The following is a 24,258-nucleotide window of genomic DNA, read 5'->3' as shown; positions in this document are numbered from 1 at the left end:
CCCAATTCACTAAAATTATTTATTAATTTCACCATCCTTCAAAAATCACTCTGCCTAGGTGAGACAATTGATATGGGAGACCGAGTCCTAAATTTTTAATCCAGATAACATGAAATATGCCAACCTTAGGGAGTTTGGTGAATACATTTAATGAGTTCTTGAGGGAAAAGAAATTGCTTTCGAACATAAGTATATCCAAGACAAAGGAACAGTGCTGATAACTAATAGACTATGGTTTTTTAGCTGATACAGTACACCATCCCCTAAAATGCTGGCACTCAGGACAATACCCTCTGCTGGAGAAAATCCATACAGGATACACAGGTCAGGTTCTTATTAGAGAAAACTTTCCAATATAGTATGAAATTGGCCACTGAAATTTAAGCTCAAAAAGAGTATGAATATTTAGAGATATTCTCAGTATGATTTCTTCAGAACATAGACAAGGAAGAGTGACGCAGTGGAAATGATGTGCAAACAGGATTTATCTCATTGTTCTTGGTCTGAAACACACAATCAGTATATTAAACAAAGCTTCTAAGCTCATAAACAGAATATTCTGAATTCTTTATATGAGAAGTTGAAATGTAGCTGTTCTATTTATGTTTCTCAAGGTACCCCCAAATATTTATTAGGGTAACCTATCCATATGCTTTTTAAAATATTGTATGAAAAACATCTATGTGACGGCAAATTTAAGCCTCTGCATTATAGTGGGAGCTCTGAGTTTCATGTATCCACAGCCATTTTATAGTTTGTGTGCTTAAGATCTATAATCAAGCAGCAGATCCAGGACAGTCTTTAAGTATAGAAATAGGTAATAAGAGAGGGAGAGAAATAAATTTTCAAAAAGATAAAAGAAAAGAGGAAGGAAAAGAAAGCAATGCAGATTTATGATCCAAAGAAATAGTTCATGATGGCTACAAATGTGTTTAATAGCTCTTTGTAAACTCTCACTTCCTGTGTCAAATTAGCATACATAAAAAGCCTTTCCGAGTGTCTTAAAGACTGTCTTATAGGTTGGAGCTGTGTAGGCATGGAAAACGGTGCCTGGTTTCTCCTGACTGGCTCCCTGTGAAGTACGGCAGTGTAGAGCAGATGAGCCCACAGAATTCATCCACCTTTAATGTTCCCTCATCTATGATTCAAACCAGAATATTGAACACTAAAGACTAGAAGAAAAATTGCTTAGAAGGCAAATGTCATCTAATTTAGACTGCCTTCAAAGAAAAACCACGCTTAGCATCTACTCTTTTCCAATACGTTACTTTGCAATCATTATCTATAATTGAATAGTCTTTATCAGATATTGAGAAATTAAGATCTTCAAATGAATTGAACCAGCAACCTGTCCAGCATTCATCAGCCATACTAAGACCAATTTTAACTCCCAGGTAGTTTCTCAAATAGATAGAATAATTAAACTACGGGATATAAAAATCACTCCCTAAGCTATGTCCTCTCTTATTTCCTTTACAAAAGGAAAGATACTTATTAATTATTCCATATTAACACTTTAAAGGATGATGCTCACTCATTTTCAGGTCTTGAGGAAACTAAAGAAGAGTTGGAATTTTCCTTTAAGCTAATAATCCTATCTATTTCAAGTTAAATCTATTCAGTGTGAAGCAGTTAGATTATGAATTGACCATCAAAATGAGGGCTGGTTCAGACAGTACTTACAAAAATATAGGCAACTTTTTCAAATAAACCATTGCAAGGGATGCTAAGTTTGGAGTTAATAAACCCAGAATAGCTTTCACAAATTCATTCAGCAAATACTTGCTGAGTGACTACTGTGTGTCCAAGGCACTGTACTGGGCACTGCATTTGCAGCATCAAAAGAAGAACCAAACTGCATTGTTACGAGCATGGATATACACAAGGAAACCAACTCCAAAGTACAAAGTGCCCCCATGGTTTCTAGCTGTGTCTTGTGTGTGTCCTGCAGTCGGTGGCTGAGTGTAGGCCCGTAGATCCAACTACAAAACCAGAACTGCCCAACTCAGGACTGCCCAACTTCGTTAAATGATACAGGCTTTCTGCTTGTCAGAAGCTCTGTGCCACACAAGTTACATATGCAAGAACCCCTTTTAGTGAATTGGGCCCTGATTATTTTCCTTCTCTCTTCCTCTCTTGTATTGATTTAGTGTCTCTGTTTTGCAACTAATTGTCTACAAATATTGTTAATAGGTTCGAGTAGTATGAAGGATCTTTAACCTCTGGAATCACAATGACTTGTAGATATAGAGAAACAATATGATGCATTAAAGTTAACTTTCAAAATGTACCTATTTATTTGTATTTTTTGAGAATGATACAGTATAAGCTCTATTGAATTAAAATGTGACCGTTCTTATTGGACTGACAAGACAAAATTATAAATTCCAAATCTATTGACATGTGATATCACATCCACAAATGTTTGTCTATTTTGTAGCATTATTTTGGTTGCAAAGTCTCTTAGGGAATGTACAAAAATAATATAACCTTCAAAATCAGATTAGAAGAAGGAATACAAGTGGTTTCCTCGTAATTTTTGTTAAGCTTGGAGAGGTAATAACACATCTTGGTTCAAATTGAGGACTGCTGCTTAATGATGCTTTTACATGGCAGTTCTAAAATTTTTGAGAATCAGGTATTGCTTTCTCTGACTGTTTAATTCACCCCTGGCACGTGTTTCCTATCCTCAAGCGTAAGTTTAAAAGATTACAAACCTCATGCTGCTCAGTTTTTTTCTTTTGAGCAAATCAGATGCATGGTTTCTCTAGATTTACATATAGAAAAATCGAGATCTGGTGGGTATTAGACTAACACTTCAGTGATAGGAAGAAGACGCTGATTTCTCACATTTGCGTAAAACATCTTCCTACCTAACTACCATCTGGTCCGCATTAATTTCCTCGCATAGCCATAGCTTTCCATTACCAATGAGTTTTCCATGTATTTGCAGCATACAGTCCAGGTAATCTTTCTACAGAGAATGTGTCCCTTAGGCATATATTTCCCCTAGATTACCGTATTAAGAAATGTTCTCCCTAAACCATACTTATGGCATTACCATAAAATTGCCCCTTGAACATAGTTAAATTGAAAGTGCTCAAAATGCATATCAATTCAGGTCAAAGAAATCTTGCTACTTGGAGGGGAGGTATTTTTTATTCTTCCTCACTTTCTCTTTCTAATTCCCTACAAAGCTATTTCTAATTGTTTGCTTATGCTGGGCACTGAATTTTCTCTTAGGCTGACCATGTATTTTATTAGAGTAGTCTTGAATTCAGGAATGGAAAAAAAAGTTATGTTTTAGACTTCAATGTAAGCAGAAAGGAAATAAAGGAACTTCTATATTTCCATTTCTCAGGCTACTTTTCCTGCCCCTGTTCTCTTATCTGTATCATGACATGACATGACATGTGAAACTCAGAAATGTAAAAACAAAAAGTCTAGAATAAAGCATTCCTTGAATTTTAAATTAACATGCTTTTAGCAGCTGGATACGAAGCAGACTATTTTCAACAAATTGGATGTTTGAAGCTGTGTGAGAGCCAAACAAGTGCCATACAGAAAGGGACCTCTTCAGTGTCACCAGAGCTTTGGGGCAGCGTTTAAGTGTGGTGGCTCCACAGAAGCCTCTATAGCATGGCTGAGCCACTTGGCTTGCTTTTTCCTGCTAAGCAGAGTTTTAAGAAGATAAAAAGCCATCTTTGTTATATATGTTTTGTCTGTAATTTGTAATATTACAGTCTCTTGGGGGGCAAATCCAACTTCCAATAATAACTGTAAAAAAGAAGAATACACTGTACTTACTCTTATAATCTGTCTTTCTGGAGGCCGATATTTTATTTATCATGTGCATGGTGATCACACTTCAAGGCCAAAGCCTTTGGAGTTATGTGAGTCTGCCCTACTTTCCACTAAAGGCACCAATTACACATGCACAGTAGTTGCCCTCATGTCTTTTTAAAAATTGTTCAAGAGGTTGCTCTATGTAAGATGGTTTAATAAGCCAAAAACTCCAGTTGAAAATCACAGGGAGGTCATATTTTATTTCTACCAGAAAGAACAGGTAGTAGGGCTTCTTTAAATCATTGTGTCAGCTTGGATCAAAGCACCTGATACAATCTGTATTTAACCTTGTGGAATGATGGAGGGAGAGCTTATGAACGAATTCACAGGAAATGGCTAGAGTTTCTGCTGTAACTCTCAACCTAGCCATTTTTCTGACATTATCCTATGGTAGCTTATCCGAACCTCCGAAATCTATGTTTTTCCAATTTGAATCACTTTACTCTTTGCGGCCTCAAAAATGAGGCTATTTTTATTGAAATAAGACACAAAAGGCACAGCCATAATAGCACGTAACAGTTGAAGCCTTCATTCCAATGCAAAGACAGTGGGAATAGATCCCTTTGGAAAGCAGTTACTTCCAGAAAGTGAAGCTGAGTTGAACCTAAGACTAGACACACTGTAGAACCTCTATGGGTAGGGCTCAGAGTAACTGGGTCACTTGTGATGGGGACAAGACTTACTCACTACCAGAAACCTACCCCATTGGTCGCAGACGTGATTCCCGGAGTGGACATTTTCTGTGTTTCATCCTGCCATGGGAATATCAAAGAAGGACACTGGCATTTCTTGAGCACCTACTATGTGTCAGACACTGTGCAAGATGCTTTCACCATTATGTCACTATTCTCCCAACACTGAGAGGTGTCATAAACCCACTGGGTGCACAGGAAGAGGTTAAGTGATTCCCTGAGGCCCACCCAGGAAGTGTCAGAGATAGGATCTGGCCCTTTGTTTTGTAACTACAAGTTCAGGGGGTTTCTGCTGAACACGCCACCACCCCTCAGCACCACCACTAAGCCATGTCATTTCTAGGGTGATCTCCTCTCAGTCTTACAGCCAGCTTGGGTGTCCCACCTGGGCCTCTGAGCAGAAGGAATGTGGGTCTCTCCGGTAATGATTTCCTAACTGTATTTGTGATGAAAACAGGGCACTCCAGTTCCCTCTTGCCCAGCACAACCACATCAGATTCGACGGCTCAAGAGGGGTATGAGTCTAGGGAAGGAATGCTGGACTGGAAGCATCTGCTTGACTCACCTGACAGCACAGACCCTTTGGGGGCAGTGTCTTCCCATAATCACCAAGACAAGAAGGGTAAGGCCTTGGAAGAGCCTCTTCCTCTCAGGGGAGAGGGAGGGAAAAGTGGGGAGGACTGTGTAACTGCTTCCAGCTGAATTTTAGCAGGATTTAAGGAACCTCCAATGCACTATAATTGAAAGCTTCTCAAAAAAGACTGCAGCCTCATCCTCTATGTGAGGTTTGATCCTAAATTATTCTCTGGCTAAGGAAAAACCACACAAAACAAATAATAGATCCTCTGAGTTTCTTCTGCCCAAAAAAGCTGTGGCTTGGCCCGAAGCAGATGCTGGCTTCTGACATCCCTTGCCACTCCTCTTAGTCTTATTCTGTGATTTTTGGACCTTCTTTTCCCACCATAATGTGATGGAATGCAGTTCGGGCTTTGGCAAGTGAATGCAGTTGAAGTAAGGGCCCTGTTAATCAGTGAATTGAGAAATAGCCAGGCAAAGCCTTTTCTGGCCGGTAGCATCTCTCACTCTTGCATGGTGCTGAATTTGAATAGAGCCATGGTCCTCAGACGTACTGTAATTGCCCTTAGAGGACAGTAGCTAAGACAAAAATATGTTATTTAATCAAGCAGAATTGCTATGCATTTAAAACGGGAAGGAAGCCACACTAAATGAAAGGGACTCTACTGTGAACTGTCCTAAATTCTCCTTTGCTTTCTTTGCTTAACTGCAGACAGGAAATGTCATCTCTTTCTTGCCATTTGCTGCTTCTGGTAACACATCCTACTTTAGTTGCAGCTGCAACCAAAGAGGCCTTTACTTGTCCAAAAAACAGTCTTGTAAATCAGAGACTGAAAAGCCCAGTTATGTTGCTGAGCTGTTTCCCCCCATTCAGAATTGTTTACTTCTATATGTTTTCAAGAGTTTCATCCAAGCGTGAGTTTGAGTTTGAGGGCAGAGCAGCCTCCGTGACCCTTAGAAGACAGTGGCTATCGTGCCCTCCCCCAGAGCATTCTACATACAGATTTCCGTCTTCGCTTTTAAAGAATGTTTTCTGGGCAGACTCTCAGACTACATTTTCATCTGCTTTTTTGCTTCTCATCTCCTGAGAGTGCTGGACTCTGCTGCTGTTTGCCAAGTCAAAATGTAAAGATGGAGCCCCTTTTGTCTTGTTCTTGAGCATGTCCTCTTAACTGATTTTATTTTCTTCTATAGACTTCTCCTTCCCCTTAGTAATACGCCCTGCCTCTATTTTTTTTGTTTGTTTGTTTGTTTGAGACAGAGTCTTGCTCTGTTGCCCGGGCTGGAGTGCAGTGGCGGGTGGCAACCTCCGCACATCTGCCTCCCAGGTTCAAGCGATTCTCCTGGTTCAGCCTCCCAAGTAGCTGGGATTACAGGTGCTCACCGCCACACCTAGCTAATTTTTATATTTTATTTATTTATTTATTTAGTAGAGACGGGGTTTCTCCATGTTGCCCAGACTGGTCTTGAACTCCTGACCTCAGGTGATCCACCTGCCTCAGCCTCCCAAAGTACTGGGGTTAAAGGCTTGAGCCACCACTCCCCGCTAAATCTTTTTTTTTTTTTTTTTTTTTTAAGCTGGTTTCTCATCAGCCTCTTTCAGTTTGAGCGAGGGACTCCTTGCTTTTTCATCCCAAGAAAGCTCCAGATAGAAGAGAAACTGTCCTGACAGGTTACAAGCCTAGCATATGCCAGTATTTGTTCTGTGTGGCTCCTGAGCTCAGACGTGCTAGTCTTGACTATGTTCTCAAGAAGGGAAACGTAGTAGAAATCTAAGTAGTTTTGCCCACTGTGATTTTCTGAAACAAAACAAAACAAACAGCCTTCCCAGTAAAGCATTAAATCTACCAACTAAATATCTAGCTGTTGGTTGCAGTAATTTTCTTTTCACTTCACTGAGAGGGGTAGCGTGAATTTTCTCTAATCGTTAACTGCCCCCAAGGAATGGAGGTTCTCAAAGGGTCCAATTAACACTTTGACAGATCATTTTAAAATTCGGCATTGTTCATTCTCTTGGGTCTTATTATAGTGACAAAGCTGGAAGCAGTCTACATATTGTCAAACAATGGTGGCAGAGGTGATTGCATGGGTGTTTAACATGATCACTGTTCTTGTGCTAGTAACTCCTTGCCTTGTCCTGTCAAATTCTAGTTTGTTTTTTTACGATCAGTTGTATGTTTGATGGGGCAATGCCAATGAGTTGTTGTGCAGAAATTTTAAACAAAAGATGTAGCTTAATGTTCCTTTTATCATAGTTTTTATGATTTCGATTTCCATGTTGCTCCAAATTATTTTTTGTTTAATGTTCATGATTTATTTTCAACTTTTGTTTCATTTTGCCAAGCACTGTGTGGTATGACTTGGTGATGGCGTTATTCTGTTGGAAAAGTCTTGTTCCTTTTCTGACTCACCAAGGTGTCCCTTAACTTGAACCAATCTGTGATGCCCTCGCTTCTTTTCATTCCCTGATGTCAGTGCCTTAATGATGTCACATCCGTGTATGCAGCATCTCCCGGGATGCAAGAGTTTCATGGGTTTTTTACGGGCCTGTGATGGGTGCTCTTTCTACTGGGTCGATTGTCTCATGAGAATGTGACATTTGTATGCCCCAGCTTTAGGAGCTAAATATACTCTGGAACTGTTTCTAAAATACGTCGCATTTCCCCGCTAAGCAGAAAATGTGCCCACTGACCAGCTCACTGAGGAGTCAAGTATCCAGTGCCCATTTTATTTTGGCCACTGGTAAAAGGCCAGTGAACAAGGCAAGCCCATGGCTCTACTCTGCAGATATGCTGACTGCCAGTGAGCTGGTCTCATTCATTGTCCACTTCATCCTCCAGACAATTCTCCATTTCCAGAGTATGTTTGCTGTGTTTTTCTTTTCCTTGCTATGTCTTTCGTCTTGATTTAATCCTGTGCGTCCCTCACATTCTGTCGAAACACGCTTCCTCAGCTTGCAGCCTAACCCCCTTCTGCTACCATTGTTCTTAGCCTCCCCCTTGCAAAATAACAGACCCAAGCCCTCTGCCCCTCTGTGGAATGTTCCAAGGCCCTTTCCTTCTACACTGTGAGTAGCATTCTGATGCTGTATGTATATACAGTCATACTAACAAAGCGTGAGAAGAGACTTGCACAGTACGCGGAAGCATTATCATAGAAAATGAAGTAATTTTCTCTCTCAGTAACTGGCCTTGCCCTTCATTACCCTACTGGCCTTGTCTAATGTCTCTTGTCCTTGCTGCTTTTCTTTAAAATTGCCTGATATCTTTCAAGCCCTGGATTCATTAGTGAAAACACAGCCAACTGCTCTGTTTTATCTCTGGGTCCCTAGATGTCTGGAGCCTCTAGAGCAAGCCCTTTAATCACCAAGTTGATAAATGAGATGCAGCCCTGACTCCTTCTTTCTTGGTTTTGCCACATTAAAAAATACATATTATTTATTCCTCTTATAACTATTGAGGTGGTAATGGGTGGTTACAAAGGGCCTCTAATTACATATAAATAAGAAAAAGAAGTCCAGTTTATTTTTAGATTTGACTTATTCCCCACCACCACCTCCCACAGCAAAAGAAATAAGAGCTTTCTTTTTTAGGTTAAACAATACTGGGAATAAATAGCCACTCTTGTGCCTCTTATTCCTTACCAAAAGTAACAATACTTTAAAGCTGATTTCCAAGAAGTCTGTGAGATGTGTAAGTAAATTAGCCATGTCCAGAACTGCCAAGAGAGCTGTGTAGCATACCTATAAAATGTAAATGCCGACCATTTTGTGAGGACACAAAAATACATCCTGAACAGAAGAAAAATCCCCAACTTCAGACTTTACTTGACAGAGTTCTTGTGAGTTCTCAGAAAACAGACAAAATAGTAAATATAGAGCAGTTCCCATTGTATTGAAGTGCCAGATATAAATGCTTATATCTTTTGGGAAATCATTAAAGTGAGATATTATCACATGATTACATTTAGTCAAGAAAATATGCCCATTACAGACAACAATAAGATGTATTATAGAAACAGAATTTAAATTAGAGATTAAGTGAATAAGCTAAAATGGATAGTAAATGTTGAATATATTTTAATCATTGTACAAGCTATTTGTATAAGCAGTTTTTTAGTTTGGGAAATAATATTCCGGTAAGATTCATGAGATCTATAAAGATGATTAGTATTGTCCACATCCCACAATCCTAAATGGAATTTTATAAATCACAGAGGTTATCAATAATTCTCTTTATAGTTAATTATTTATTCTTTAAATGTGCAGTAGCCTTCAGCAGTATTGCCTCCGAGTGAGACGAGCAGCACCTTACGAGGGATGATTTAGGTGGCAGGGACATGATGGCCTTCAAGAGTCTTGAGTCATGTGCTGGAAATTTATGCCCTTTTCATTGCTCTTTCAGTCTTCTTCATTATCTTCTTGATTGTGTGAAAGAAAAAGTCTCAGTTTGGTGTTTTCTCATTAACAACTCCCTAAACTTGCTACTGTCCCTTTTTGACAAACAGAGAATAGGGTTTACACTGGGGCTTTGTCTTGCAGCTGGATCTAGCTGGAACTAACTTGCTTTAAGTTAATTTTTATTTTCCTGGTTACGTTTTATCTTTGAAAAGTGACACCTTTTTTCATTTGTGATAATGATACAAAGTTTCCATTTGAAATACATTTTAAAGGTAATTTAAATAAAATATTAAGTAAATAATGCAAGAGTTAAGAGGGATATAAAAATACTGATACTATGGTAAGTGAGATTCATTGTCATGACTAAAACTGTAGTATTGGTAGTTGAATGACCAAAGTTTAGGTTAACTCTGGACTATAGCAGTTGAAGGCATCCAGTAAAGATTAAACTATTGCCAAGTACTTTGCTTCTGACATTTGGACGAATGAGATTTGATGACCACTGTACCCTCTCCTGGCTGGCCATTGCAAAACCAAGTGAATACGTGTCACTCCAAGCGTTGCGGTTATACAGCCTACTGCCCTTCTGATTTCTTTGCTACCTACTGAGCTTTGTGTTTGGGGTTGGAAAGTTTCACGAACTAGAAATTTAAAGTAAAATGGATTTAGACTAATCAGAAATTAGCCAGTCTAGGCTTGTTAAGCATCTGGCAAGTTTTCTCTCCACACCAGCAGCAAGCATCCTAGTGTGGTCTGCAGCTAGTTATGACTCAAATCAAGACCTTCAGCCTTTCCACTTTTCACCTGTTTTGCTGATATCCATAAGGACTATGTTGCTACAGGGTGTTGCCCCGCCCTGGCAATACCCTACAATTGACCCTTCCTTTCTCCTTTTCAAACTTTATCTATTTTGAGTTCCAAGCCTTCAATGTCAGGCTGTCTTTATTAACAGACTGAGAAATCTCATTTTAGGTGAGTATAGTTAATAATAGATCCTACCCCCTGGTTACTCTTACATTTTAACACTCTCCAATGCTTAAAACCTAATGGATTTGGGATTTTAAAGCACCCTAGTTCTCCCAAAGCAGAATGTAATTTTTTGGCTCCTATCAAGTCATGTGTAAGTGATTTTATGGACAGAGAAAATTATTCCTGATGATAGTAAAGGAAGAAAAATAGGCCTCTCCTCTTTTCCTGATTTTTAAACTTGGGCTGAATTTCCTATGCCATTTCTTCAGTAACATTACCATAACAAAAACATTTTCTGAGGTGTCTCAAGCAGAATTTATCACTGGCTCTGTAGTGCAATTTGAATGCCAATGAAGAGCTAGAGGCTATGTTAGAGATAGACATAGTTCCTGTCCAAGAAATATCAAACACCAGACAGATGGAGCACAGGTAGACAGGAAAGCACACCAAAAGGCCTTTATGACCAACACTCTCTTTATGAAACGGCAAAACCACACATCACAGACTTAAAAAAAGCATATTAGACAAGTGAAGACAACTTGGCTGAACACATCAAGGATACAGCACTCTGAAACAATTTTTCAGCTCCCTTCCTTCAGTTCTGTCTCCCAGTACCAATATTATAGTAGTAACACATCACTTGACAGGGAAGACGAGGAAAGTGATGGATGTTTGGTAAAGGACTCATATATAAAATTTTCGTGGGCGTGTTGGCATACTCTGGATTTTTTTTTTTTTTTTAAGGCTGAGCTTTATTTCAACACAAAAAAGAACTCAGGCCGGGCATGGTGGCTCATGCCTATAATCCCGGCACTTTGGGAGGCCGAGGAGGGTGGACCACTAGGTCAAGAGATTGAGACCATCCTGGTCAACATGGTGAAACCCTATCTCTACTAAAAATACAAAAATTAGCTGGACATGGTGGTGCAGCCTATAGTCCCAGCTATTCGGGAGGTTGAGGTAGGAGAATTGCTTGAACCCAGGAGGCAGAGGTTGCAGTGAGCCGAGATCGTGCCATTGCACTCGAGCCTGGGTAACAAGAGGGAAACTCTGTCTCAAAAAAAAAAAGAACTCATACTAATTTGCATTACTTTATTAGTAAAAATTGTCCTGTTGCAGTCATTTTTAAACGTGAGACTAGAGGAAGGCAGTTTCAAGGAGACTTCAGAAAAAGGGCCTCTGTCTTGGGGAGTCCTAATATTGGGAGGGTAAGGGGTTTTCACTTCACTCAACAACGGAAAATGAACTGAGTCAGGTAGAAGGTGCATGGTCAGAGGTGAGGAACACGAAGAGATAGTGAATTGATTGTGATGGCTCCAAAACTCTTTTGAATTAGAGATCACTTATTTTTTATTTTGAAGGTTAGAGGAAAGGTGTCCTTCAAAGTTCAGAGGAAATGTGGTATAGCTACTATTGTTGCTGACTATGAAAAATACAATTCTTAATATTTAGCTCATCAGTATTTTTTTACTTATAAATTGTGCTATACCTGCCCCATAAAGATTTACTATCATTTTTATTACTCTAAACTTTCAGAGTTTAAACAATTTAACTTTTAGAGAGTAAAGATTAGCATCATTTTTATTACTCTAATCTGCCTGTATTACCGGCTACTCGGGAGGCTGAGGCAGGGGAATTGCTTAAACCAGGAGGTGGAGGTTGCAGTGAGCTGAGATCGCGCCTCTGCACTCCAGCCCGGGCGACAGAGCGAGACTCCATCTCAAAAAACAAAAAAAGAAAGATTAACAATTTTAATCTCTAAAAGTTTAGCATGGGTTTAAAGAATATTTGTGGGAGTCATTTAAAGTGCACTATCTGGGAGAAGAGTAGGATTACTAAGCAGAATACAGGCTGCCCAGTTTTTTTGAATTGCAGATATACCTGAATCAAATACTGAAACAAAACTAAATGATTGCTAGTGTAAATATATCCCAAACATCGCATAGAACATGCATTTAACTAAAACATTTTTGTTTATCTGAGTTAACTGAGAACACTTAACACTTTTTGCTATCTGGCACTTTTATAGAAGATGTCACTGATTACTCACTCAGTGAGTATATAAGATCTAATTTCTATATTACATTTGGCCTTTAACTCTTAGAAATCTAAAATAAGCCGTATTCTGATCACGTTTAAGAAAAAAGCTGATTCCACAAAAAGTATTTTTAGCATACTTAAGTTCAGAAAATGACTACAGGATGTTATATATGTGTTTGAAATGTGATAAAGAGTAATTTAAAGATTATTATTGAAAACAGGCATTCAAATGCCGCTTTCAAGTAAGGAAGGCTCAGAAATCAATTTTTCCTTAAAGAGGATCATGGTTAAAACTATTGGTTCTTTTATGTTTTACTTAACCTCAAATTTTTAGCAACTATTATGTTAGCCATACATATTTCTTTTTTCTTCCCAAATTATATGGCTGTCCTCCCTTTTTTTTTTTTTTTTTTTTTTTTTTTACCATTTTCATGGCTTTGGAGAGGAAGAACTAAAATTCCGAAAGCGTTAAAAAATAATAGTTTAATAATGGTGATAATAATTTCATCTCAAAGAGGCAAGACGGCAACCATTCCTTTGTTTCTTTTTTCCTGCATTCAACAGAAATTGAACAAACATGTGCTATATGTAAACCTTATGCTGAGTGTTACGGAAGATACTAATTTGAATTTCACATAAGCCTGGCATTCAGACAGCTTACAGTTTAGTGAGGGATACCCACAGGTGATGTAACTGCTGGGACAGGGTAAAGTCTGAGAGTAAGGGAAGTCGAGGAACGAAGGGGAGGGAGAGTACTAAGGGAGTCTAAGGGGTGGCACACCTGATTCCAAGTGGGGGACACAAGAAAGACCTTGCAAAGTCTTGAAGGAAAAGTTGGATTTCACAGGAAGAAGGGCATTCCAAGCTGAATAAAGGCCATGACCAAGACACCACGCTGTGAAATTACTGAGTGTAATGATAAACAGGCAGGAAGTGTGTGGTGACTAAAGTTATGGAGGACTGGAATGGGAAATGAGATTGAAATCGTAGCCTGGAACCTTCAATGCCCAAGCCAAGGAGTTGTGGCTCTTGCTACAGGCAGTGGAGGATAGGAAGGTAGATGGTGAGAAGAAAAGAACCAACAGGAGGGTAGAAGTGGGGAAAGACGAAGATAGCGAGACTGATAGATGATAAATATATAATAGTCACTTAATCTTATCAGGTTATTGATTACATGTACACAGTAAGTTTGGGAAATAGAATTTAGCATCAGTTTTGGATCTAAAGTATCTGTTACGACACCTCGCTAGCATTCTCCTGGTAGATGCCTCTTGCCAAATTAAGAGCTCTATCCTAGGTAAAACCCCAGGCAAGCTGAACTACAAATTTGGGCTTCTTCCTTTCTTTAGTTAAAACAGTGGGGTGCAGCCAAGCATGGTGGCTTAATTAATAATAGAATCCAGGATGCCACTGTTTATTTTGACTATATTAATATTTCTTGGTCACCTATAAGAAAAGGCATCTGTTTGTAGTCTCTGGCTTTTCTTTGAGGGATTGAGGAAAGTGATATTGTGAGCAAGCCACGTGCTGAGCTCTCAAATGGATGACATGGGTTTCCATGTTTGAATGTGTGCAGTGGGGAGGGTCCAGAAGCTCATGTGGAAGGCTGTAACTGTTCTTTCAGTAGTGTGGGCATAGATGTAGACTTGATAATTAATTTTGTATCCTTTTGACAACTTGCTGAATTTATCTAAGGTCTTGATGAGATTATTGTGGAAAGGGTAGAAGAGAAAAAAAAAGTTAAATGTCAGCCATGCAGAAAGCTGTTTCATCTCCCTGCCTGCCTGAATTTGCGCACCAGTATTTGAATTTTCTTTTCTAGAGATACCCACTAACCTTTTATTTTTTTTAACCTAACATTCATTTTCTCAAAAAAATGAAGGACTTAAATTATGATTATGGAGGCTTGAACATTTGCTTTTAAAACGGCAACTTAAACCTTAGGGTATTAAAAAAATCAATTCACCTTCCAGAGGTGCTGCTCACCTTTAATCTCTAGCCACTTTTTCAAGCTGCATCAACTTGACATGACACTTTACCCCCACCCTCCTCCCTCAGTCTCTTTTTCCATTCTCCCCCATTTTTTCTACAAAAACACACACAATGACAAAGTTTTCTGACAGCTTAATGGAACTTTCAAGGACCATGGGGACTAGGTTAAGCGTGATCTTATTAACAGAACATCTGGAGTAGTTAAAAATTTGCTCTTTAATTGGTTCAGCGGCACTGTGTTCATCTAGATTTTGTTTTGTCCTAAAAATAAAATTGTGAAGAATCAATTTGTAGTTTGGATTATGTGGAAAAATAGGAAAATAATATTCGCTGTGTCTCAACCCTTTCTTTCTGATAGCCTAGTGTTATGAAGTTTTTTTTAAAAAAAAAGCCTCGTTAGAAGTTGCGCTTTGCAAACTTCACTGCTCCATAGACAAACTAGTCCACAGAGGGCAAAACGGTGGAAATCAGGTAATTTCCTAAGAATAGCTTCTCTTTTCTTGACATTTTACATGAGAATGGCCTCAAATTATGTAGGGCTTGCTCAGACTAACTACATCATGCATGTCATTATTATGTAAAGAAAGGGGATAAAAAAAGCTGTGTTCATTTGCTGGTTCCAGGGAGATAGAGGTTATGCAAGTAATAGATGAACTCTTGCAAAGTGTATGGGCTGCTCTGAGGGACTGAAAGCGAACCTCATCATGTGTAAATCTCTTAGCACTTTAAATTGTGGAAACACCCTGAAGTAAACTACTGAAATGTAGTGGATATATTAAAATGTACTGGGTGCTTGGTGGATGGGATCTTAATTGGTGTCAGAAAGCCAATTATAGGCAATGTGAAGGTTTGTCACCCTTAATTAATATTTCTTAAGCTCTTATAAGTCTGCAGCCTGACAACTATCTTTGTAAAGAGATTCATTTTTAATGGGATAATAAAATTTCCACTCCAATTATTTTTAAATTTCATATTTTTTAAAAGGATGCATTCCTTTTCAAACAGATATATGCAATTACTTTTTTTTTTAACTGAAATCAGCGGCAGTCATTATGAGCTGAATAGAAATAATGGAAGTTTGGTATAGTCAACCACTGACAATGCTTTATTAGAAGAAAATGGTACCGAGAAATTTATAGGGCGGCAAACTGCATTATGCCTAACCTTTCGGACATATTAAAGCATGTCATTTCCAGTCTTACAGCCTCTTGTTATTCATAAATAATAGATAGCACTGGACACAATCATCTGATGTTTGTTAATGTAATAAATATACCCTAAGTGCTGATGGATCTTGCACTCCATGATTTAAAAGCACCCAGCAGAAATTTAATGTAACTTAAAATGTCTTGTGTAATTCTATGGATTTGCAGATTCAGTTCAACTCAGCAGATCAGTAAGCACAAGGCTCTACGAGTGAACTGTTTTGCTAGGCATCTTTTATTATTATAAAGCAGGACCTTACTCTGGGGAATGACACATGAGCTCAAGTCCCTCTTTTCACCCTGCGGAATATAAAGGAAAAGAACCTTCGTGAGTTTCTTTTCTCTTGTCTAGTCATGCAAAGATGGGGGTAAAGATTTTGGCATCCCCTCAGCCATTCTCAGATGTTGCTTAATAGCTGTAAGTTGAGTTGAAGGAGTGAGTTTTGAGGTGATATTAGATGCAGGCCTTTACAGGGGCTACTCTGTCCAATGGTGGGCTCCATTGAGCACTCTGCTTCTTCTGCACTTCAGAACCAGCGCAGGCTAACTGGGCTGACCCAATCTAAGACATATGTGAGATCTGTGGTACCAACCACTATCTGATGGCCACAGTTACAGAGATGAGGAGTATCAAAAATTCCCCTCCATGTCTTCATGCCAGCACAAATACCACAAGCATTTTTCAGCAGTTTTGGTGCAAGCAAATTGGACTGATTCTTTTTTAGGAGTAGCAGCACGGTATTTTAGGCTATATACCATGCTTTTGTCAGATACCAAGGGAAAGTGGTAGGAATTTGATTGTCTTTCCAATAAAACAAGGTCAATTTCATATTCTTTATCAGAGCACGATAACCACAGTAAAGAAATTATCCAATGAGACCCATTAAAGACAGAACATACTTTGAACACCAAGGAATACTTAGTGCATTTATTTATTATTTATTTTACAGATCATTTTGAAAGTCTGGCTATACACTGCCTCAGTGGTGTCTGAGGTTGTACTTTAAACATTTAGATATGTTTTCTGGAATATTATTTATGTCATGTCAGGACAACACTTCTCAAGCTTTAGGTAACGTAAGAATCATCTGGAGGTCTGGTTTCTGGGCCTAACCCAGAGATTCTGATGCAGAAACTTTGGGTAGGACTTGGGGATTTGTGTCTCTAACTAGTTCCAGGTGATGTGAATGCTCAGTGGCACTGATTCAGGACACTTTCCACATTGCTGATGGGCTATCTTCTTCAAGTTCACTTATCAAGGTTTTGTTGTAGCTTTACATCCTTATTTTAATACTCTTGGCCAACACAATTGAACCCTACCAAAGTGTTGCCTTAAAATAGTCTTATCTTGGACCCTGTACAAGACAGGCAACTTGTCAAAAATTCTAGAAACACAGTTCTTACATTATTCAGCATTAACATGTTTTCTGTACAATGCCAACTGCTTTGTGTTCATTTTTTCAGCCTATTTAATCCTTCTAACAACGCTCATCTTATAGCAGACACTACTGGGGCCTGGAGACTTAGTGACATGCCAGAAGTCACACCGTTAGCTCTTTGTAGAGCCAACACTCAAACCCAGGCCTTTATGAGCTCAAAATGTATGTTCTTAACCAATAAAACCCAGTCTCATCTTTAAACCAGGTCTCAAGAACTATATTTTCAGCAAGTTTAAGTTGGAAGATTTAGTATTGAAACAGACGTGTTTCTTCATATTTATCTTTGATTTATAGAGAAAAATCAAAACAAGTAATCAAATAATCCAAACTAACACTCGCCCGAATTTCACAATTTTTTAAGGAGGTCCACTTCCCCATTTTGTGGCTTTGATGCCTGGTGAGAGGGCAGAGGAATAAGATGGGACCAGGAAGTTGGAAAATATAAATGCTTTGTCTGGTTTTAGAAATCACTTAGATGTTGTGTTTCTAGTTTTATTTAGGAAAACTTATGAAAGGGAACTTCAAAAGGCAGGAAAATACGCCTTGCAGATTCTACTAAACCTATGCCAATGTAAAAGAATCATTACCTTTACAGGGACAGTAACAGTTCTAACACATGAAACCACAAACCAGCACTCCAGGGCATGGCTTTTAAAAATTATCTTATCATGACCCTCAGTCTAGACATCAGTCCGTGCTTTGGGTGTAGCACTCGCATTGGCAATGCCATTTCTAAAGCAGTAGAGCAGCGGAGGAACAGTGAACTGAGCGTTCACAGCACGCAGGGAAAAGTGAAGCTGTTTCTTCTCTAAAAAAATGAAATCGAATGAGTTCCAGGCCCAGTCTCCCTTCTATTCCTATGATGACATCCCAACAACAACAAAAAATGCCTCACTTTTAAAGGTGATAGAAGTGGAAGTGGGTTCATCTATAGTCAACCACAGCAAGCATTATTTCAATATGTGAGTTTTAAAATAGCTTCTGTATTGAGGATGTTAAACAGGCAGGCCAGGAAGCTACCTCTACTTTGGCATGGTCAGTCATTAACTTTATATATCTTGAAGATCATGGCTCCTCCTCGTATCTAATCTGTACCCTGCTAGGAAACACACACACACACACACACACACACACACACACACACACACACATTTAAAGGAAAAGGAAAGAGAGTTATAGACTCCAAGCCCATGTCCGTGGCTGCTGGTATGTCAGTTTATTCCTAAGCCATCTGGTTCACATTATGCCCTAAGTCAAGAAGAAGGCTGCTTCCTGCCCAGATAACCACAGAGAGTTCCCATTTCACTTTCAGTGTGGTCATCTCGATTGGCTGGGGTGTGGCTTTGAGAATAAATTGTCTCCAGCTAGGGTTTTTCCCGTTTGTTTTCTTCTCTTCTTAATTAATAGGGATTACGGCGGGCCCTGTGGGGTTAGCGGGGTGATGCTTGGCTCGTGATTAGTTATTTCATTCATACTGCCTTGCAGGACCATGAGCCTGGCATTTTGTTGCAATAACATTTGCAAACAAGGAAAAATTGGGCTGTTAGATTCCATTCACTCAAGTTGTTATGAGGATTTCAAGGAAATTATAGGCTTGTCTTACTATAAAGCAGAATCAAGAATCTATTTTTAGGGGATCCTACTCCAGGGCTTTTCTTGGTGTTTTGCCATCTTTCTTAGCTCTCAGACCCAACACAAACCCTCTCTGGCTCAGTGATGGAGGAAATGTCCATCCTCCTTTTTGCCTTTGCATATTTCTCTAAAGGACACAGAGAGGCTTTGTTGTCTTTGTGGTCACCGGGTCCGCTTTACACAGATGCCTATTAATCACTTCACTATGGAGACAGACACATCCATCATATCACAGCAGCTCAAAAACAGGCAGTCCAGTGAAAGGCAGTGAGAGGGGAAAGTGCACACTTAACCATTTCGAGTTAGGTTAGTGGCTGCCTGGGTCTTACACATTTAGGGTAGTAATTGGGGTAGGTGTGAGTAGAACTCTTCCTTTGTATTTAGCTTAATAGGTGCAGTTGATTTTATGTATTTTTGCCTGTCTGTTTTGCTTTGCATTTTGATAGGACAGATAGCATTTCCCAGCTATTTGTGTAAGGTGCAAGGGATAAGTATAGTTGAAGATTGAGAGTTTTAATTTTAAAAACAGTAATAGTAAATGCAGGTAGACTAACTGTGCTTTTGATGCAAAGATACTGACTCTTTGAAGCCAAGAGTTTTTCGATAACGGATTCAATGTGGAACAGAACAAGCTGAAAGCTTTCTCAAGCAAGAGAAACTGCAGATAAATTAACCAAGAACTTCCCTTCTATGAGTGGCAGGTCTTCTAAACCTCTTTTTTAGTCATTCAAGGCTGTCCACAACCTTCCAAATGGTGTTTTTAGCTCTTGCGCTTCCATTTTCTCTATACGTGCTCATTTACGCATACATTCATTTACTATTTATTTAAAAGATATTTACTGAGCACCTTTGTGCCTAAAGATTCAGTGGTGAATTTTAACAGTCTAGGTGAGAAAAACAAATATCACACTAGCGATGATCCTAGGATAAAGGAAATGCAGAGCTCTGGGAACACTTGTAGAAGGAAAAACTTCCCTAACCTAAGGAGCCAGAGAAGGCTTCCCCATTTAAGCTGAGCCCTAAAGATAGGGTCTGATGAATGGGAAAGTGAGTGGGTATATTCCAGGCTGAGGGAACAGCCTGTGGCTAGAGTATGGAAGGGTGACTCATGACTATAGCCTAAGAGACTAGAAGGGAGTTAGACCATTTGCTATTAATGACTGGCCTTCACTTTCCTTTTCTCCAAGCTTCAGTTCTTGTTGCTCTTTCCACTCCAGCCAAAATACTGTGCATCCTTAAGGCTTAGCCAAATGCCATCTCCAGTGTAAAGCTTTTGCCCAATGTTGAAGTAGAAGTGATGTATCTCAGGACATAGCCACATTTTGGATAGAGATGTGTGCAGGCATCTGCCTTCTCCCCTGCTGGTTTACCCCTCACTCACCGATGTCCTTCCCCGACACCTAGTGCAGTGCTTGGTAAATATTTGCTGAAGGCAGCCACAAAGATGCTTAGAGCCAAAACCTTGTTATACCAGGAGAGAGATCATAAAGACACAACCCAAGCCTCAGGTAGGGGAAAACATCATTTCTAAAGCAAATCGTCTCAGCCTGGTGCTAGGTTCCCTGTGTACAGAATCTATCCGTGAGCAGGGCTACTAGAAAACATTTTTTAAAATAAGGAATGTGGTGTTTGATATTTCAAAATTTATTAACATACTCATCATAGGAAAAGTCAGAATTGTATTGTGCTTCCTCTTTACAGTTTACAATTGTTCTTATTTTGAATCGCATGTTGCAGGGCCTAGGGGCTGGGTCCTTCATAATCTTTTCACTGCTTTCTAAAGAACTTCAAATTGCCTCTCTGAGGCCTCCCTCCAGCATCTGAAAACTCTGTCACCTCAGGAAAAAAAAAAAAAAAGAAAGAAACCAACAGTTGAGATTATATTCTTTCTCAGTTCTGCCGATTTCAGACATGATTTCAGAGAAGTCTCTAAGCCAGTGTGTGCCTTGCTTCCTGTAATAGGAAGGTGGAAAGAATAACCATTTAACACCTTATGACTGGTGAGAAATAGCTGGTGTTAATGAATCAATGCAAAGGATTTTTCAAATACTGTTTTCATTACTAATGCCTATTTTCAATTGGTGAGAGCAGAAGACCCAGGGTTTGGTAGAGGAAGGAATTTCAAGACCCTAGGTAGAGAAACCAACTCTGATTGTTCTCTCTGCAGTGGGGGAGGATACCTGGGAAGGGCAGTATACCACCCTCCATGGGCCCTTTTCTACTTGCCCGGGGTTTCCATGTAGCATCTGAGCAAGGGATACTCAGCTCTAGCCTGTTGCCCTTTGCCCTTTGCAGAGATGCATTTTCTTTTTCTAATTAGTCAGTTCCCCTGGAGCACTCAGTTGTTGCAAGTAACCCATTTACTGTCATTGACTCTTTTGGATTTATCCCAGAATGAATTTCATTTTTGAAATAGTTTCTCTTCTTATTATTTTGAGCATATACTGAGCACCACTATAGATTTATTTTTTTTTTGTCTGATAGATGCTACTGTTAAAATTATTTTATGTGACTAGAGATAGAATTTATTTCCATGACTTCAAAAGCAAGGTGACAGTCACTCTAAAGATGACCTCCCAAGTTTAGAAGTTCATTTAAAAATAGCTTTACAGTGTATTGAAAACCCATTTATTCAGCAATCATTTATTGACTTACCCAACTAAGAGCTCTGTGGATGGCAAGGGTTATAAATGCAGATAAAATATGGCACTTGCCCTCAAAGAGGTGATTACAGGATCAGTATTCCACTGAGACTCCAATTATAACTGCCAACATTTTCCACTTTTGTTGTTTTAATTATTTGCAAATTCAGTAACTACAGGCATCCTGAAACAGTATGTGTTCCCTTACATTGCTTTAACATCTCATGTCACCTTTTAGCTGCATTTAGATGCACGAAGTTTGGACCTGGAAGCACAGGTCTACTCCTCTCCCGTGGGAGACCAATAGCAAATGGAATCCAATGGAGCAGTTGCGACTATCGCTCGGAAGCCCTCTGTGAACCACTAACCCACCTCTTCTTCTTTGTGGCTTCTTTTGGGCTTTAGCTTTGTCCAGTAAACTACAGCATTTAAGCTCTTTCCTATTTTCTATTTCCTTTGATTCTTGTAACAACCCAGTAAGGTAATAAGATTAAATGTGTTCGCCTCATGCTACAGATGAAAAAACTGAGGCCCAGAGATGCTAAGTCACTTGCCAAAAGGCTGCCCAGCTAGTAAGTGGGAGCCTGCAACTCCAAGCCCATTGAGATCTTCTCTAGCTGCTTATATCAGCACCCCTGACAAGTCTGCTATTTCCAGGCCTTCACGATGGCCATACCACAAAGTTGATTTGATCATTTCTTTGAATGCTTCTTTGGCCTTTTTCATGATATAAGCAGAAAGCTTTGGAAAGACATTTCCAAAATAACATTTACCTTATCTTCTTCAAGTGCACTTTCAACTTATTCTCTGATCTATTTTCTATCTTTGGATGTTTCTGAATCTGCACAAGCAGATGAGGAAAGCCCTCTACCTCCCCATGGATAGATGAAAAGATGCAAAAATATTTTTAAGGCCACTCTTTATATAACAAAAGGAGATGGGGGGAAAAAAATCTGTCTGAGATACCATTTCCTGAAAGGTCAGATCCTACTAAACTTAACAACCCAAAACCTGCACTCAAATATCATCCACTAAAAAAGAGTTCTTCCCAGTGAAAGAATAAGTAGCTTTCATAAGTCCAAAATAGCCAAGGACCTTCAGACATGAAAGAAGAATGATATTTGGGAGCTAAAAGTAAGATTAAGAAGCAATGGATAAATGTGAAAAATTTGTAAGTTTCCCAGTGAAACAAATGAATTGCTCTAGCTTTACTCTTTCCATGTTCCTTTTAAACTGATAGGGCAATTTAAACTGTAGAATGCCAAAGTCAATTGTAGATAGCTTCCTATTACAACACACATTTATTGGGAAGATCCAGTTCCCCTAAATTTGGTTGCCTGGAAGGGTTCCATGAAATACTCATTGCCATGAAAAAATTACCTGATACATCCCCAACTCATCACTGGGGCCTAGCCTGTGTTAAACTCCCACTGAAATCACCAAGTCAGTGAGGGAAATGAAAACCCATTTTAACCACAGATGTACATTTTTGTGCAATTATATGTAGGGGGTTGAAAATGATGTTCAGTAGAACCCCACACATAATCAAAATTGAAAGAAAATCAATTTCTATTTTAGCATAACAAGGAAATGCAAATTTAAGAAAAAATTTTCATTAGCACATTTCCTTGGTGAATAGGTATTAAAATATATTTGAATGCAGGACAACCCACTGTTTGGGGAGCTCCACACATAAAAGGTGTGCGTTATAGCCAAATTTTCTGGCTGTTTTTTTGCTTCTCAGTTTCTAACCCTCAAAATCTGATGGAGATAAATCTGGAAATATTTGAGAAGTGTCACATTTGGAAATTATTTGATATCTTACCATCTTGCATACTCTTTCCTTATGGTGAATGGCCTCGACTACCTTTTATTACTGAGGGTATTTGTTGGATCACAGAATTTTTATTTCTCAAGAGATATTTGCTGCTTCTACTTATCCCCACCTGAAGTCACAATCCTTTGTCACGGGACAATCATTTCCACAGCAACCAACTGTGATGTCACAATTGAAGGGAGAAGAACCCAAAAAGAGAATGTACTTTTCAGGCTAAGCTTTCTGGGTTTTAAAACCATCACTTCAGAAATCAAAACATTTTAGCAGAAAAACCCCTATGACAAAGCTTCAAGGTCTCAGTTGTGACAAAGAAAACATTTCAGCAGAAGTTTAACGGTTGCATGTTGTGGGTTTGGGAAGGGGTGGAGATTTTTATTTCCTTTCATTCTAAGTCTGTGCCACTGATACCTGCCAGAAAAATATATTAAACATATTCCAGAAAGAGTTGATTTAGTAGGTGAAATATGTGTCTCCTGAGACCAGAGAAGGTACATTTTCTGTCTTGCTATCATTTCCATAATAGGAACAATGTTTACATTTCCTCAGCCCATGCAGTGCCTCTAATGTATTCATGTTCTTTCACTCTCCAGAGGCAGGAATTGAGGTATTTGAGATTTTATTTTTTAGCAACTGCATCAAGCACTTAAGATCTGACAATTGTGATGTGTATTCTCACTTGGCATTAAAAAATAAAAGCTTCAGTGTTTGCATTTTGATTAGAGTCGCTCAGCTTGGTGGCTGATTAAGCAGGAGCGGGGAAAGCACCTTCCTTCAGAAACACTGAATCCTGGTTAATGGAGTGTAAGATTATGGATGGGTGTAGTCACGTAATTTTTATTAAATTGAAGAGATTAGTTCTGCTGAACAATCTCACTGTGACAGCAAACTCTAGGTGCAATAATGGGTCCTGACACTACTCAAATCCACTACAGGGCCCCAAATGGTCTTGTTTCTAAACCTTCTTTCAGCTCCAGTGAGAGAGCTTCATT

General features: G+C 39.1%; 1 protein-coding gene across 4 annotated transcripts in view; it reads left to right on the top strand.

Moving 5' to 3' along the window:
• The window catches only part of SEMA6A (semaphorin 6A), a 132,771-nt gene that overhangs the window by 103,253 nt on the left and 5,260 nt on the right, over positions 1 to 24,258 (top strand). For 3 of the 4 annotated variants that reach the window (XM_017502047.2, XM_017502045.2, XM_017502044.2), the window contains one exon: positions 4,996 to 5,160. The exons of the other annotated variant lie outside the window; for it this stretch is intronic. In XM_017502047.2, coding sequence (XP_017357536.1) covers positions 4,996 to 5,160 — 165 coding nt within the window. The remainder of the gene's footprint in view (positions 1 to 4,995; positions 5,161 to 24,258) is intronic. 4 annotated transcript variants of the gene reach the window in all.

This window comes from Cebus imitator, unplaced genomic scaffold (assembly GCF_001604975.1).
Source record: "Cebus imitator isolate Cc_AM_T3 unplaced genomic scaffold, Cebus_imitator-1.0 Scaffold288, whole genome shotgun sequence".
NCBI lineage: Eukaryota > Metazoa > Chordata > Mammalia > Primates > Cebidae > Cebus > Cebus imitator.
Note: the sequence above shows the minus strand (reverse complement) of the source record. Positions and strands in the feature narration are given on the sequence as shown.